The 14,901-nt window shown below is 39.8% G+C and overlaps 1 protein-coding gene across 2 annotated transcripts in view; it reads left to right on the top strand.

Moving 5' to 3' along the window:
* Window positions 1-1,168: 1,168 nt before the first annotated feature.
* hcn4 (hyperpolarization activated cyclic nucleotide-gated potassium channel 4) overlaps window positions 1,169-14,901 on the top strand; it is a 63,982-nt gene continuing 50,249 nt past the window's right edge. For both annotated transcript variants that reach the window (XM_079340280.1, XM_079340279.1), the window contains exon 1: window positions 1,169-2,385. In XM_079340280.1, coding sequence (XP_079196406.1) covers window positions 1,682-2,385 — 704 coding nt within the window. In that variant the 5' untranslated portion in view covers window positions 1,169-1,681. The remainder of the gene's footprint in view (window positions 2,386-14,901) is intronic.

The raw sequence follows: 14,901 nt of genomic DNA, 5'->3' as shown, positions 1-14,901 counted from the left end.
ACAATGAGTGATGTTCATTGCCAGAATTGTGATGTAGCCTACATTGAGCAAAACATTACACTGTAAAAAATGGTTCTTGGACAACCTTTAATGACTAAACAGTTTTAAAGCTAACACATTATTTTAAACTAAATAAAATAGCTTTAATGAGCTTTGCTTGTGTGCATGATTGGAACTAAACCACTATAAAGACTTTGATTGCAATATAAATCTTTGTGGCTAGTAGTTGGGCATTCATTTTCGAACAGGGAAAAAGACTTGCCTAATGCCTAAATTGGATGAAAGACCAGCGGGTTAATGTGTGAATTTAAGAGCTTAGCTGATTTCATTTAACTTATTTTACATAGTAATATATGCAAATCATTATATACACCACAATTTCAATTAAAAAAAAATCCTGTGAAGATCTGTCAGTAAAAAGGTTCCATGTTTTAGCCAAATTGAAATTTGCTTTGTAGTGTTGCATTGCTTTTTCCAGAATATATTGATGGCATTTTCCTTATCTCATAATGCTATTAAAGGTTAAAAAAAAGGGCTTATATCAGCTGAAATGTAAATTAAATGGTATTTTGAGTTTTTCTTTGAATCTTTCTTCAGGCTATATCGCCATAGGATAATTTTAAGTTGTTGAAATTAGGAAGATCTATGATCAGGAAAACTGTGGCCCTAAAATGGGCAACATCGAATGGCCATTAATATTGATGTTTCACTATAGATTGTGTGTGCTAGTATGGAAGTTGTTTTTATGATTGTTGTTTTTATATGTGTTCAACATTTTGAACCATTATCTTAACAATGGGGAAATAATATTTCTAATTGGGAGGGCAGCCTCACGCCAACAAATCTAAAACATGTTTGATTAAACACTACAAGCATTTTATCCAGCTGATTTTATGGGGTTGTATTACCAGAGGATCAGACCAATAAGAAATTGTGAACGGGCTCCATGGTTCTTCCTCGTGAAGCCCTCACCTGGGCTGAACAATGGGCTTGCATTGCCTACCTGTAGCCCTAACGTAAGAGAACAGGAGAGCGTTTTAAGAATGGGCAGAGTATTCCCCTTTAAACAAGGTGGGCTGAGCTTATTTGCTGTTCTCGCTCCTATGGCAACCCAATAGATCAGCATCATGAATATTCACTAATCGCCAAAACGCACCATGACTATGGATCAGTGATGTCAGCGCTCCCTGGAATGCTCGACTGTATTGTACTTGATTGTGTCGTGTTGTTTGATGGCAACTGGGAAGACATCTGGTGAAAAGAGCATCCTTCGACGTGTAGGACCTTTTCCTCGACTCCATATCACCGTCCGACGGCACGTCCCTCACATGTCACGCTAAGGTGACTTTCAAGCAGTTTTTTCCACTTTTGCGCACAATGTCGGAGCGGCACAAAGATGCACATCAGGGACGCTGTGGCCAAGTGGACAGCCTAGGATGTGCGTGAGGACATGCAAACTGCCAGGTAGTATGATAATGGAAAAGACTCTCTCTCATCTGCTTCAATAGAGCTACGGTGGTCCATGTCATGTGTAGCAGGATTTCAGGGATTCAGATTAGCTCCAGACTGATCGCTCTCACAAATAGATAGGGGAGAGCGGGACTGTTGGCAATATCCGTTACAATACAGCCTAAAAAAAACTGGATTTATTCAATTTCCACCACTGTGTCTCAATGTCATAATGGACAGGTTGCACTCCTCCATGCGTAAAAGGCTCTACAGTTTGCCACAGCACATTGGGCAGAAAGCATCCGTGATGGGAGAAGGAGAAGACGCTGACAAGGACACCCGGAGGAAGAGCATCAGGATGAAGCCTCTCCCGTCGCCGACCTCTGGGGGAAGCTGCAAAGGCATCGGGGAGACCAAAAGTGGGGAGTCTGGGATCATGGAGACGGACATTGGGAGACCGATGAAGACCAGCTCAAACGGAGACTGTCGGAGGTTTCGAGGCAGCCTCTCGTCAATCACAAGTCGGCACGTTCACGACTCGGACTCGGCGGAGGAAAGGCGTCTCATCACCGAGGGGGATGTCACCCCGAGCGAGGAGAGCCCCCCCGGAACTATCGGTGACGGGCCGCCTGATCAAGGTGCGCAAGGGGGCAGCGGTAGTAGTGGCGGCGGCGGTGGTGATGGTGAGGGTGCCCAAAAAGAGTCCCCAGACCAGCAGCCAGGGTTCATTAAGTTGGACGGCGTTGATCAAATTCTGCCGGACGACGAGAGATTGTATCAGGCCGGGTTCATACACAGACAGTTTGGAGCGATGCTTCAACCGGGGGTCAACAAGTTCTCCCTGAGGATGTTTGGGAGTGAGAAGGCGGTAGAACGCGAACAGGAGCGGGTTAAATCCGCCGGATTTTGGATAATTCACCCATACAGTGATTTCAGGTAAATTTAGACACGTTCTACACATGCTCTGGGAATAACAAAAGGTTTAGACTGAACCATCACTACGTCGATGCATCACGCAGGCCCAGATGTTTTTGTCTTTCTTTTTAAAAAATGTTTAGCGCATTAATGAGCACAAGAACACATCCATAGTTTTTTTTTTTCAGCTTTATTTATCATTGCTTACTCTCCCCCCTGCAAATCATTTACAAGAGCCACAAATATGTCAATTGTCTTTATTCCTTCATGATAAAATATCTACTATTAATTTAGTCATATATTAATTCTGGATTATTTTAGGGCCATATCACAGGAGAGGAAATTAATAGTTTCTAAATATGCACATTTTACTGTAAAAACAGTGTTTTCTCAGGGAAATATTCAAAGATAACATATTGTGTGCTACTGTCATTCGGCCTATTTACCTGTGCTGCCCAGATAGATACACAATTAAAGTCTTTAGGCGTTTGTTTTTAAACTTGTGCTCAGGGGTCATATTTTATCATTGATTAGGGTCAGCAAAAAAGCCTTCCCTTCACATTGTCCTAAGCGGCTCATATTTAAACCCCCACATAGACAGTATTTTGACAAACAGCTTTGAGACATCTCATTTGAATTAATTTTGTTCATCTTCTCAATTTCTGTCCTCATCTTGCTGTCTTTTCAGGTAACAAACTGAAGCTGCAGAACTGAAAAGAGAAAGTCTATGAATAATCTGATGCAGCCTCTAGATTTCTCTCTGTTTTTAGTGCCCTTGAGTTTGTTATTGGCCACATGCAAGTGATACATGGTCACACAGAGGCTCTTAGCATCAAAGCAAGACCACATTTAATTTCCTTTATCCTCTTCGCTTGGATTATTGATGCTTTTGACATTTAGCAACGATAAATAGTTTTATTCTCAAATGCATTCAAATTGAAGCGTCACATATTTGTTCGTAAAGAAACCTGTTAGTCGGCTTTTGTTTTTTTCTTTTTTGCAGAAACATTATTTTGAGGCTCAATTTCCGTATTTTACCAGTGTGGAACCGAAGTGTCTACATTATCTTGATATTATTAGATGGGTTTTATACAACGATCGAGCTTTGGTTGAAAATTGCCATAACAATTTGAGTCCTTCCCAATAAAATCAAACGTAAAAAAGAAAAATTAAAACTGGAAAATTTGGAGGCTTAAAGTTAAAATTGGTATGAACCTTTGCTAGAAATATCCAACACCTTTACACTAAGTTAGGTGAAATTATTTCATTGCATTGTTACCCCATAATTTGTTTTACAAATAATACCTAATTTCAGTCCTACAGTTTATCATGACTTTTTTTTTTTGCTATAAAAGATACACACATTGTATCCAGATCTTTATAACTACTGTATTTCTCCTTGTTCCTAACATTGAATGAAGTCGATCTTCCCCTCTGTTCGATTGGCTGTGATTGTGTAATGACATGTGATATAGAAACCTCAGAAGTGTGTGTCTATCTCAATAACAAGATGTCTGACTCTGACAGACATGTGAGCCGTAGTATGAGTTGCTCACAGGCCTGGGGTGTCCGTGAAAATAGCAAAAAATAGACTCTCTCAAATAAAAAAAACGGACATATTTATCTTCCTGTTTATCTCGTGAGAGGGGACAGATTCACTGTGCCGGCTAATATATAAGGATCTATTTTTAAAATGTAAGTTGTGTTTAAAATATCGGACTCATATTGTATGTCAGCTGCTTAAATTGTCATACAATATTCTGTAAATACAAAATAAATGTTTTATTGTTTTATCGAGTGATGTTTCAGTTAACTTTTAATTTAATTCAGCTACAGTACAACCAAACTCAAGTGATTTACATTAAGAGTCTTTTTATCTCCATATAATATTTTGCTGGTGTTTTCACACTCAAAACCTGTAAAAATGAGCAAACAAGTCCCAGGCTTCTCTGGCATCAGCTTACTAAGACACTGCACTGAGTAGTGTTTAGTGTGTCCAAATCCAACTCACACTTTAGGCAGGTCATCATCTGAACGTGAAACATGTTGTAGACAGTTTGCCATTTTTGTGATGCTCCTCCCAGCTGGTTGTGTTTCTTTTGACCTCCTCTACTCCCTTACTCACTGTGTTGAATGTCAGGAGGAAGGGTGATTCGGGGCTTGGGGAGACTGTCCTGATACTGAAAGGTCAGAGTCTTGGCATTAGCTTTCCGTTTTGAAGTGTCTTTGAGCAAGACACCCGAACATTTGATCCACACGGCACTCAGTGAGATAAATGCACGTGTTACTCTGTCAGCAGGATGAAACAAACAAAAAAAAAAAAGCCTTATAAAAATGTATGGTGCTACAAAAACCCTTTAAAGGTTAGCCATCCCATTGTCTGGAGTGTGAATGGGGTATACAGTGTATTGCCATGATTAGACATTTTAGTGATCTGATAGCAGTTTGATTATAGTTCAACCACTCAACACTATGATTATCTAATCACTCTACTCTACAATTACAACTACAGATGTGGCTCTTCAATTGAGCAACAAAAAACAAGACCATACTTTGCAAACTCTGTTTTTTGGAAAATATTCTTCAGCACTTTTCTGTGCTTTACGAAAAAAGGCAACAGCTAATGCTTAAGTAGATTGATTGATCACGACCAAGACTGACGAAAGTTTATCACGCCTTTTTTTTTTTTTTCAGCATCAAAATGCTCGATAATATTTTAGAACCCTATCTCTATGTAAGAATGGGGGGGAAAAAAGCCCATCGCGTCAGTGAGTTAAAGCAGCATGTTGAGATGGGTTACAGCCAGTATTTTATTTTTAATGAACTGAAGGAGAAACATGATCCTTAGACGCCTACTTCCTCCAAAATCAGGATTAGAGACAGGACCAGATGACTGTAATTAGAGTACACAAGGAGATGAGCGGGACCTTTTAATGGGCCCGGATAAGAGAAGGGTCTCTGTGACTAAAAGTTTTATTCCCATGTATTCATCAAAGCTTTGCTACTATAAGCTCAAATTAGAGTGTCACAAGAAATCACATAGTCATCACGGCGCTGAAATTCAGCAAAATCTCCTCTCGTCAAGTATTGTATAACGCTAAGAAGCAAGGGAGGAGCAATATCTTGCAAGGGTAAAAGATGGATTAAAAATGGCATCATAATCCAATCTACAGCCTTATTTCCAGATCCAAAGCTGAACGGCCTCCTTCGATTCTGAACAAACATCTCACAGTTAGAAAGTTCAGACATGGACATATCTACACACCCAAAAACGGGACAAGTGTTCCTGCTATGAGAATGATTCGTATGGAAGCTTTCCGGAAGGTTATTATAGTGGTTGACCATAAAATATCTGTGGTGGTCTGATAGGATTGTTGAACAAAGTGTATGATTGATGCTGGGATTACTGCCCCTACTGCCCTGCTCATAACTCAAAGCTTCTGTTGGATATCTGCTTTTCTCTGCAAGCTTTCTTGTCTTTGTCAAGAAAATCTGAAAGCTTCCATTGAATAAACTTAGAAAAGGTCTATCATTGCTGCATGATCTTAGAGAAAGTAATAAGTCGTGTATGAATTGTTCCCCCTTCTAAGATCAGGGAAATATTTCAATACTTGATTGACAACATGATAGCACCCCTCACAGAATGTGTTCTCTATCTCATCATCATGAAAACCAGTTGACCATTTTCTTTTGAATCTCTTCATATCGAGCTCTTTGAGTGGATTCTATCAATACGAGAGCATTGTGCAGAGCTCTAAACAAATGACGCCAGGCAACATTACAACCCAACCCTCTGATCGCCAAGTGTTGTTTAATTATCCTTCAATTCAAAACCAAGAGGACACATCTGCTGGAAAGTCTTCCACATTTCCCAGGAGTGATAGAAAAGAATATGTCACACATTAGAACTCTATTAATCCCTCCTTTTTTTCCTTTTAGAACCGTGTTGCCAACACTATCAGAGAGGGGGGTCGCCTGTCCTCCAGTTTCTGTCAATCAGCTAAATCCCTTTGCAACAGTCAGAAGAATCCTTCCATTCCCTCGGCAAAGTCCACTTTTATTCTGAAGACTTTTTTTTCCCTCCCTCACATGCAGTTCTGTTTCCCAGAAGACACTTACCTAGACAGTGGCAAAATATAAATCCTCTGAGAAGACATTACAATTGTGCTTGTTTAACTTTTTGGTAAAGAGAATATATTAAAGGAAAGTAGAGCAGATCTAGTCACAAAAAAGTGCACATAAAAGCTATCATATAGTTAAAGTAAGGTGAAAACATTCACCATATTCCTGCAGGCATTCACGTCGCCTATCATTTGACCAAGATTGTGATTTCATGTTTTTTATTATCTTGCTAAAATGAGTCATGCAAAATGAAATGTCTTCCTCTAGCGTAAATAGAAAAATGTAGACTTTTGCACATTTCCAAATCTCAACCCTAAAAAGGTTAAAACGAGTGAAACAGTACAGTCAGGCTCGGGGTGTTTGATAAGAATAAAGAGCTGTGCTATACCTAGACAGCCCTTGTTTTTGTTGTAGGGGAAGTACATTTTCTGGTAATAACTCCCCTGATGAATGTTAAGATATTTTAAACAGTGCACCTTTGCTTTACAGTCCTTATCAAACATTAACAGCCGCACAGTGTTTGTTGCGGATAGATTACTTTATCCGTGCCGCCGACTTGCATTTACTTTTGTTGTATTACCTTGGTGCACAAATGTGATCAGATTAAATAGCTGTATTCCCTATATCAGTCAGGTTGATTACGGTTGATTGGAGAGAATGTTTTGCTATTGATTTGTTTGGGTCTTCCGGGGCCGAGAGCTTGCCTTTTATCGATTTATTGAAAAATGAGATGAAGGAACATACGTGGCTGCAGCATGAGAGATTCCTCTTCCCGTGGAGGTGGCAGGAGTCATAGTCTAGGTGAGAGTTACACATAGGTCAAGGTTATGTGCTGGAGATACAGTAAGGAAACGAATGCTCGGACATGAACAGCTCCGTTTAAATAGTTTGGACAGTATTTCTTTGCAGAAAATCATCATCATAGAGTTGAGTACAGACTGTACGAGAAGCATGCTCCCTCATAGACCCTCACGTTTTTGTCTTGTGGTTCTAATCTGCAGGAAAGCGTGTGAAAAAAAAGTGTTATGGCACTACATAGGATAAATGACAATCCATTCCTTTTCTGTCTTCATTGAATAATTCCTCCTTTAATTTAGTGAGGGTAAAACATGGGGATTACAGATGGTTCTGGCTGGGACTGAAAGTGGGGTAATCAAAATAGGCTTCTGTGCTCATCCACGAATATTAGGAGCCAAGAGATTATTACAGCACAATTTATTTAATGGAGGGAGCCCAGGGATGATGTGCGTGGCTCGTGGGTGGAAGGTCGCCTGCCATAGTAGCAAAATGATTGAACAGTACCGTGTGACCTCGACAGGCACACTTTAGTGGGAGTGTGAAGTCGGAACACGTGGTCATAAGAACGTTTGTGTATGTCAGTGCCCCTCCCTTCTCCTGATATGTCATTTAATTCTTCTTTATGTATTAGGCAGGGGGCTGAGTTTAACCTTGGCAAAGTGATGGTATTGTCGAGGTGAGATTATATTGATTGATTAGACATCATATACATTTTTAAAATGGAAAAGCCTGCTTGAAGCATTTTCTGTTAAGTGCCGCATGTCAGCCAGCCGGTGTGCTTGATGTATTTTGGTCACCTGACAAATGTGATGTGTGTCCTTCCCACCTCAGCATTCTGCACTGCAGCATCACTTTATAATCTCTCAACACGAGTGAGCCAATTCCCCTATTTTTAAAAACACATTTCTGTGTGAAGTGTATTTATATGTATGTGTCTAACCTCTGGACATATGTGAATATTGTCTCTCAGGTCCCAGATGTAAATATTTCTGATTAATTAATCTTAAAATGGCAGGGTGTTTCATGGAGAAAAAGTGTTTTTTTTTCCGAATACTTTTGTAAAGTCTCTTTAGATAACACTTGAATTGATGCTTCACAAAAAAAAGATTGAGGATTAATGATTGGCCCCTCATGCAGTCAAGTTATTTTGCTCAGCTTTGTGTGACATCAGAAAGACGAAGGTCTCATGGTCATGACATCGTTTTTTATACTACTTTCTGTTTTTGAGGCGTGCACAACATATTCATATTAAGAGTGGCTCCTCCATCTGCAGTGGACTGACACTCATCTGTTGATGACCTCAGCTGTCTGCTTGGCTCGTGCAGTGGAGAAATTAAAAATGAGACGAAACACAATGCATAGGCTTGTTGTTACTTTGTTGAGATAAACACTGAAATAGATAGTAATCCATTCCAGTATGAGGTTTTTTTTATTTCTTCACCCTTGACACAGTTACAATTATTTTTTCTCCATATGGAGGCTCTCTTCTCAAATCTGCTCGTTGAAAAAGTGGCAATCATCAACATGATGGAATAAATAGGTGTAATATTTATGTGATACCGAGAGAGCATTATTTAGTCTGTGACTCAGCCTTTACCTTATTGATAAGGTATCTTACGTGTTATCATTGGTTGTAATTGTTGTTCCCGTGAGTTGAAGACTTTGTCGCACTTGAAAAAAATACAACTTTTAAAAGAAGAAAGAAATTGGTTGCCTGTACACTAAGCACAGCAGGCTGTATTTTACTGCTCACCTGGGTTAAAAAAGTTCCTACTGTTTGCTATTGATTCTCTCTGATGTCTTCCATTCTGCGTCCAGGCACACTATTCACACAAAGACCTGGGTGAAATAATGTTTGCAAATGCTATATTGGTCTGTTCTTAGTTAGAAGCCAGATGGCGGGATTTACTAATTTTAACACTGCTGTGAGGGTCTAGTCACAAACACTCACGTAATACGGCACCTCAGTGCACCACTGCTTTTAAACTGGGAAACATAGTGTGATGAATAAAGTCCCATTTCTTTTCTTCTCTTGCATTTAAATTTCAAGTGTTCAAAGTAAAACCATATAGTGACCCTGGTTTGTCCTTCAGCTGGAGAAAGGTAGTTAAAAAAGTGTTTTGTAATTTTGAAAAACAAATTAGCCCCTGCTTTATGCATAGTTTGTTCGAGACAGTAACTGAATCACACCTTCCCTGACCTCTGCCTGCACGGTTCAGCCCCAGCCTGTCCATTTTTCCTCACACAGATTCTACTATATCTAGCACAGGTTGACCTTTTCAGCCCTGCCTGTGTCCCAGGTGGATTCTCACACCCCTTGTCTCTCTGAGATTGGATTGCTTTTTCCTATCAGCCAGATAGGAAATGGCCGAGGTTTCAAACGGGCACCGATATGCAGCTAAAGAGGGTGAACACAGTGTTTGAAACTTCGTATTAAAAAGCACTTAATGGTAATGTAAAAAACTCAACCTAGTTTTCAAGCAGATGAAACATGAATATATATATACTGTATACACACACACATTTATTTATATATATGTATTTCTGTTTCTTCTGCTTGAATCAGTTGTCATTTAATGTTTACACATCTTGCTAATGGCTACAATTATATAGGTCTTTATGTGTTGTTAAATAATAGTTTTACTCTCCAGCTATCAGGTAGGGTGGCCTTTCCTAAGAGGACCTTACATTTACTCTGTAAAACTGTATTGAAAGCGCAGCGCTGTAGAAACAGTGGGGTTTCCACTCATAGGACCAGAGTCCAGTGCGTCGAATAAAGAACTCTGTGTGTGGCTGGTGTGATTCACAGGAAATACTTTCCTGGATCAATGTGTTTGGCCTCGCCCAGCCTCACACTGGGTGTCCAGAAGACTCAGACAAATGGCTGGATTATAAAACAAACCGTGAGAGACGGATTGTTCTCTCTCCTCTGCTAAGGAGGAAGGGATTCATGATTTATCTTTGCCATCACCATAGTCGGAAACATGTCTAACCCATTTTAGCTAGCAGCAAGTTGCCCGATGTTTGATTGAATAGTGAGTGAGGCAGCAGCGAAGTTGGTGTTTACAGATCCAATCCCTGATCCTGTTTAGCGTGTACAATCCAGAAATGATGGCGCTAACAAACAACAAGACAAATCCTACCTTGTTTGGTTTAACAGTCAGATAAGCCTCCACTTTTGCTTACTCACGCAAACCAGAAAAATCTGATAAACTGCATCTCCTGTCCTCTCCGATTTGATTTGATTTCATGCTCCAAGGGTATTCTTACTGAGGGCTTTCCATTAGTTTTATGCTGCATTAATTTAGTTTATATTTATCTTAGGCTTGTGAAATGTTCAGCAAATCAACATTGTTGAAGCCAAAGCGGTGCCCTTAGTCTCTTAAGACAAGCAGCTCTTCTTACTCACACCCCTTGTTTTGGTCTTCTCTGCACACGATGTTGTTCAGTCTCATTTTCTCTAACTGTTTCCATATTTTCTCCCCCCTCATTTTCTCTTTTCGTGCCCCTTCTCTCCTTGTCACCCTTTGACCCTCAGATCGTCGTTTTTGAGATGGCTAGAAAGACTTTCATTTTACCTGCTCCATTTACTGATTGCAGTACCTGAAGTGCTGAAGATAATGGCCCCAGTGCTGGTGCATCCCAGAGCAAGGGCGTGGGGTGATGGTGTACAGTGTGATCAGCTCCTGGTATTATAGACAGTACATTATCTTAGCACCTCATCTATGTTCAGAGAAAGCTCTATCGCTCCATTTCTCTCTCTGTCTCTCTGGCTTTCCTCTTACGGGGTGGGCGAAGCGTTGTCATGTTCAGTCAGCAGGCCAGTGTTTCCTCTGCCACACTTTGGCTGACAGGGGACCCCTTTGACATGACCCGAAGGACCGTGTGGGAGATAACAAGGCATTATGATAAAACACAGATGCATTTAATGGCAGGATGACAGTCCACAACGAAGAGTGCAGATACTGGCATATGCAACTAGGATGAGTGCATGGTGTTGGCGAAGGACGGAAAACTTCATGTCTTCTGCCTGTCTTCCACAGAACCGCTTTGTCTCTAACTTCTTTATTTCCTCTAAAGTAGGCTTATTTATTTTCACATACACACACACACACACACACACACGCACACACAAAGTTGGGGGGAATCGCAGGTAGGATATTGGGATAAGAAGTACAGACTAAAAGGGATTTCACACTTGCACAAACCTCTTGATATTTGCAGAGGAAGTTGTGTGAACGCACAGAGCCACCTTTTTCACTCGGCCCGAACCGGCCAGCCGGTCATATGAAAACACAGCATTGAGTAGGAGGGGGTGGTTACATGTATTTCCTGTGATCAGTGCATAACCATAAACTGTATGCACGCAGCTAAACTTAATTAATCTGTTGCACTATGTTTTCTGTTCGCCCGTATAAAACTGACCTGGATAGTCTCCCTCTGTAAGGTGCAAATGTAAAGGATCATTCAGGAGCAGTCACCTTGAAATTCTCTAGAAACTTTCAGGAATGTGTATGTGAAAAAAGGAAATAGTCCCTTCTGAGCTATTCAAACATCAGAGCATGTTTAGGCTGGACTTGTTTCAGTGGGCAGATCTGGGGCATTTTCTAGAGTGTCTGAGACCAATTCTTCAGATTATTAAGATTTCCCTGAGATTATTAGCCTGGTCTTGGACCTGTGGAAGTCTCCAGACTTGTCTGATTGACAATAATGAGGTATTAAGTAAAATAAATAACTTCAGTGATTTGAAAGTACTTTATGGTTTAGAGTATTTTTTTTAACCATTTTGTATTACCTAAGGAATTTACATATTCTTTTGAGAGAGTTTGCATGAATAACTGATACTATATACATGTTGGATTATTTCAATCAAAGCAGTGATCATTCTATTCACGTTTGATACACTTAACTCATTATTACTCAAGTATTTCTGACCATATGCCAATTTTACTCCATAACAAAAAAAAACTTAATAAATAACCATTGTTCGTATTTATTGCTGAACTTAATGCTATCAATCACTTACAGTAGATTCAGTTGGTTTTACTTTTTTTTTCTCCTGTAATTATGAGATCTTTTAATCAATCTGCTTTTGTGGCCTGAGCCTTTTGGCTCTCTTTTACATTTGTTCAGGTTTCACTTTAAGGGATGAGACCTCTATCCGTCAGAAAATGTTCTACTGCAGTCGCTTTGACATTGTGTCTTAAGCATTGTCTTTCTCTTGGCTGAGTTGAATAACCGTTTCAGTCAGAGATTGGAAGTTTCTGAAAAACCTTACTCTGTACCCTCACCTTGATGTCCTAGCATAGAACTGCTTGTAATCTTATCTATGTATCTCTTTTAAGCAGTGCTAGGTAAGGTTGATACCTTTCTCATGATTTCGCTTCTCCTCTCCCCTCTGTAGGTATTTAGCAAATCCCTCAGTTTTCTCGTTGCCTAAGGTTGGGGAGATTTGCCTCTACCTCTGATGAAATCTTCTTAGCCTGGGTTTGAAACAGCGTGCCTCACCTAAATATAGCCACCTGCGACTGCACAGCCCCAGTGTCAGTGATGTGCTTGCAGTGTGCCTGCTGGCTGTGCTCAGCAAAGACAACGCCGTTATGACAGTTCATTGGAGCGGGTGACAACAAAAACAGGATTAACCCTTTTAACCTTTTTTTTTCTTTCTTTCTTTTTCTTGAAGACACTTGCATCTTGCTGTGTTTCTTAACTGTGCTCTTTAAACACAATGGGCTTCCTTTCTGTGGGAAAGTCACATGAGGCTTTTGATTGTTGTTGTTGCTAAGAGAGGCTGTTCTCCAGTTAAGTGTGACAGGCTTTATCATGGATTTCTCTCCCTGTGGCTAAATGTAGCTTATGTAAAATGAACTGCTATTTTTTTCCTCAACAGAGCAGGCTATGTTTAATTTTCATTCAAGCCTCCTCATTCATTCAAAAGTGTCAATGACTCTGTTTTTCTATCACTTATCACTTGAGGCAAATTTCAATGTAAAAGTGGTTCAGTCAGAATAAATGCTACTGCAGCATTTTCGAACTAAAATCAACATAACATTTCATGATAGAATATCCAGTGACATCATATGTTAACAATTATTGTCAGTCTGGCTCTGAAAATGTTGAACACATTTTAAACAAAGCTGCACGCTGTATAACATTGGCCTAAAGTAGCCTATTAAACATCATACATAAAAATAAAAACATGTTTACATTTCAATCATATAATAACCTGAGCAGCAGAGAAATCACCTAAAGTACAGATTTAGATTCTATGCCCACTACATTCAAGCAACATATGCACCAGGTTTAACTATAGGACATAAGGGTGGTGTATGAAATACTGAGCTAAAAAGAGGGAGAAAAGAAGTCTAAATAAAATACATTATACACCTTAAAATGAAAGAAAGACACAGTTGGAGATTAAAACCTCCTGGTAGCACATTTGACGAACAGTCATCAGCTAAAGATGATCAAGCCATGATTATAATTTTTATCATTTTTCAATATCTACCATATAATATCCTCTGATACTGTGAGTGATAATGTACAGAAGTTGGTACAATGGCATGCTCAACTTTATGTGACTGTGTGCATGACGTTTCTTTGTGTTTAACTGAATATTCAAACCACATTTGTTACAACGGCAGCTCCGTTTTGGCTTCTCAATTATTATTTATTTAATTGTGCACTGTGTGCACCTAAAGCAAGCTCTACTTGCTTTTTTGCTGCTATAACACTATACATTTCTTCATTGCGGGACGAATAAATGGTTTATCTTATAGTCATAGGGTTGTGATGATACATTCAGCTCATGAAAAGCAATGATATGTGTTATTTGTGTTCAGGAGAAGAGACGAGATGATATTTTATATTATCACACTATTCTTAAGATAACTATTTAAAAAGTGACAGGGCCATCTTCTCTGGTCATTTTGAGTTCAACGTCAGAGTTCGTCATGATTTCAGCTGCTCTGTCTCTGCGTCCATATACTGATACGGAGAGACAGTTTTCAGCCCAACAAGAAATGTTGTCACGCTTTAATATAGCAAGATCATGTGGCTCGAGATCTTGTTGCACCAAATATTGTTTGTTAGTCATGGCTGTTTGTACCGCTCACTGTGCTGGTTCATCAGTTTCATACATTTGGCTTTACAAACTTCAAATGAAAACAGTATGTCTGCTACATCTGTGCTTGATATTAGTCTAACATGGAGTTTGATGCAGAAGATGCTAAGGCATATATACGACAGTACCTCACAGTAGGATCACTTTAAATGAAATCATGAGTGAGAAGATTGGAGCAGGCATACACAAAACCACACGCACACTCTCAAACACTCACACCCTCACAAACACACAAATTAATAATGCAGAAGGGGGTGCTGCTTTTTCATGCAAAAACAGATCAATTTCAATCATGTAATTAGCCAAAATCACATTACAGTGGAGGCTGGTGCCCTCGCAGTATTGTAGTCTGAGATCACCCGCTGCTCCTCTGCTGTTCCCATTCAGTCAGTGTGATGCAGAATAAAGGCAGAAACTGTCTGCCTCCTGTACCTGACATGACAGATGATCTGTTTGCCTGTTACTCTTTCACTCCTCCAGCATGATAGCCAACT

Source organism: Symphodus melops, assembly GCF_947650265.1.
Source record: "Symphodus melops genome assembly, chromosome: 3".
Taxonomy (NCBI): domain Eukaryota; kingdom Metazoa; phylum Chordata; class Actinopteri; order Labriformes; family Labridae; genus Symphodus; species Symphodus melops.
Note: the sequence above shows the minus strand (reverse complement) of the source record. Positions and strands in the feature narration are given on the sequence as shown.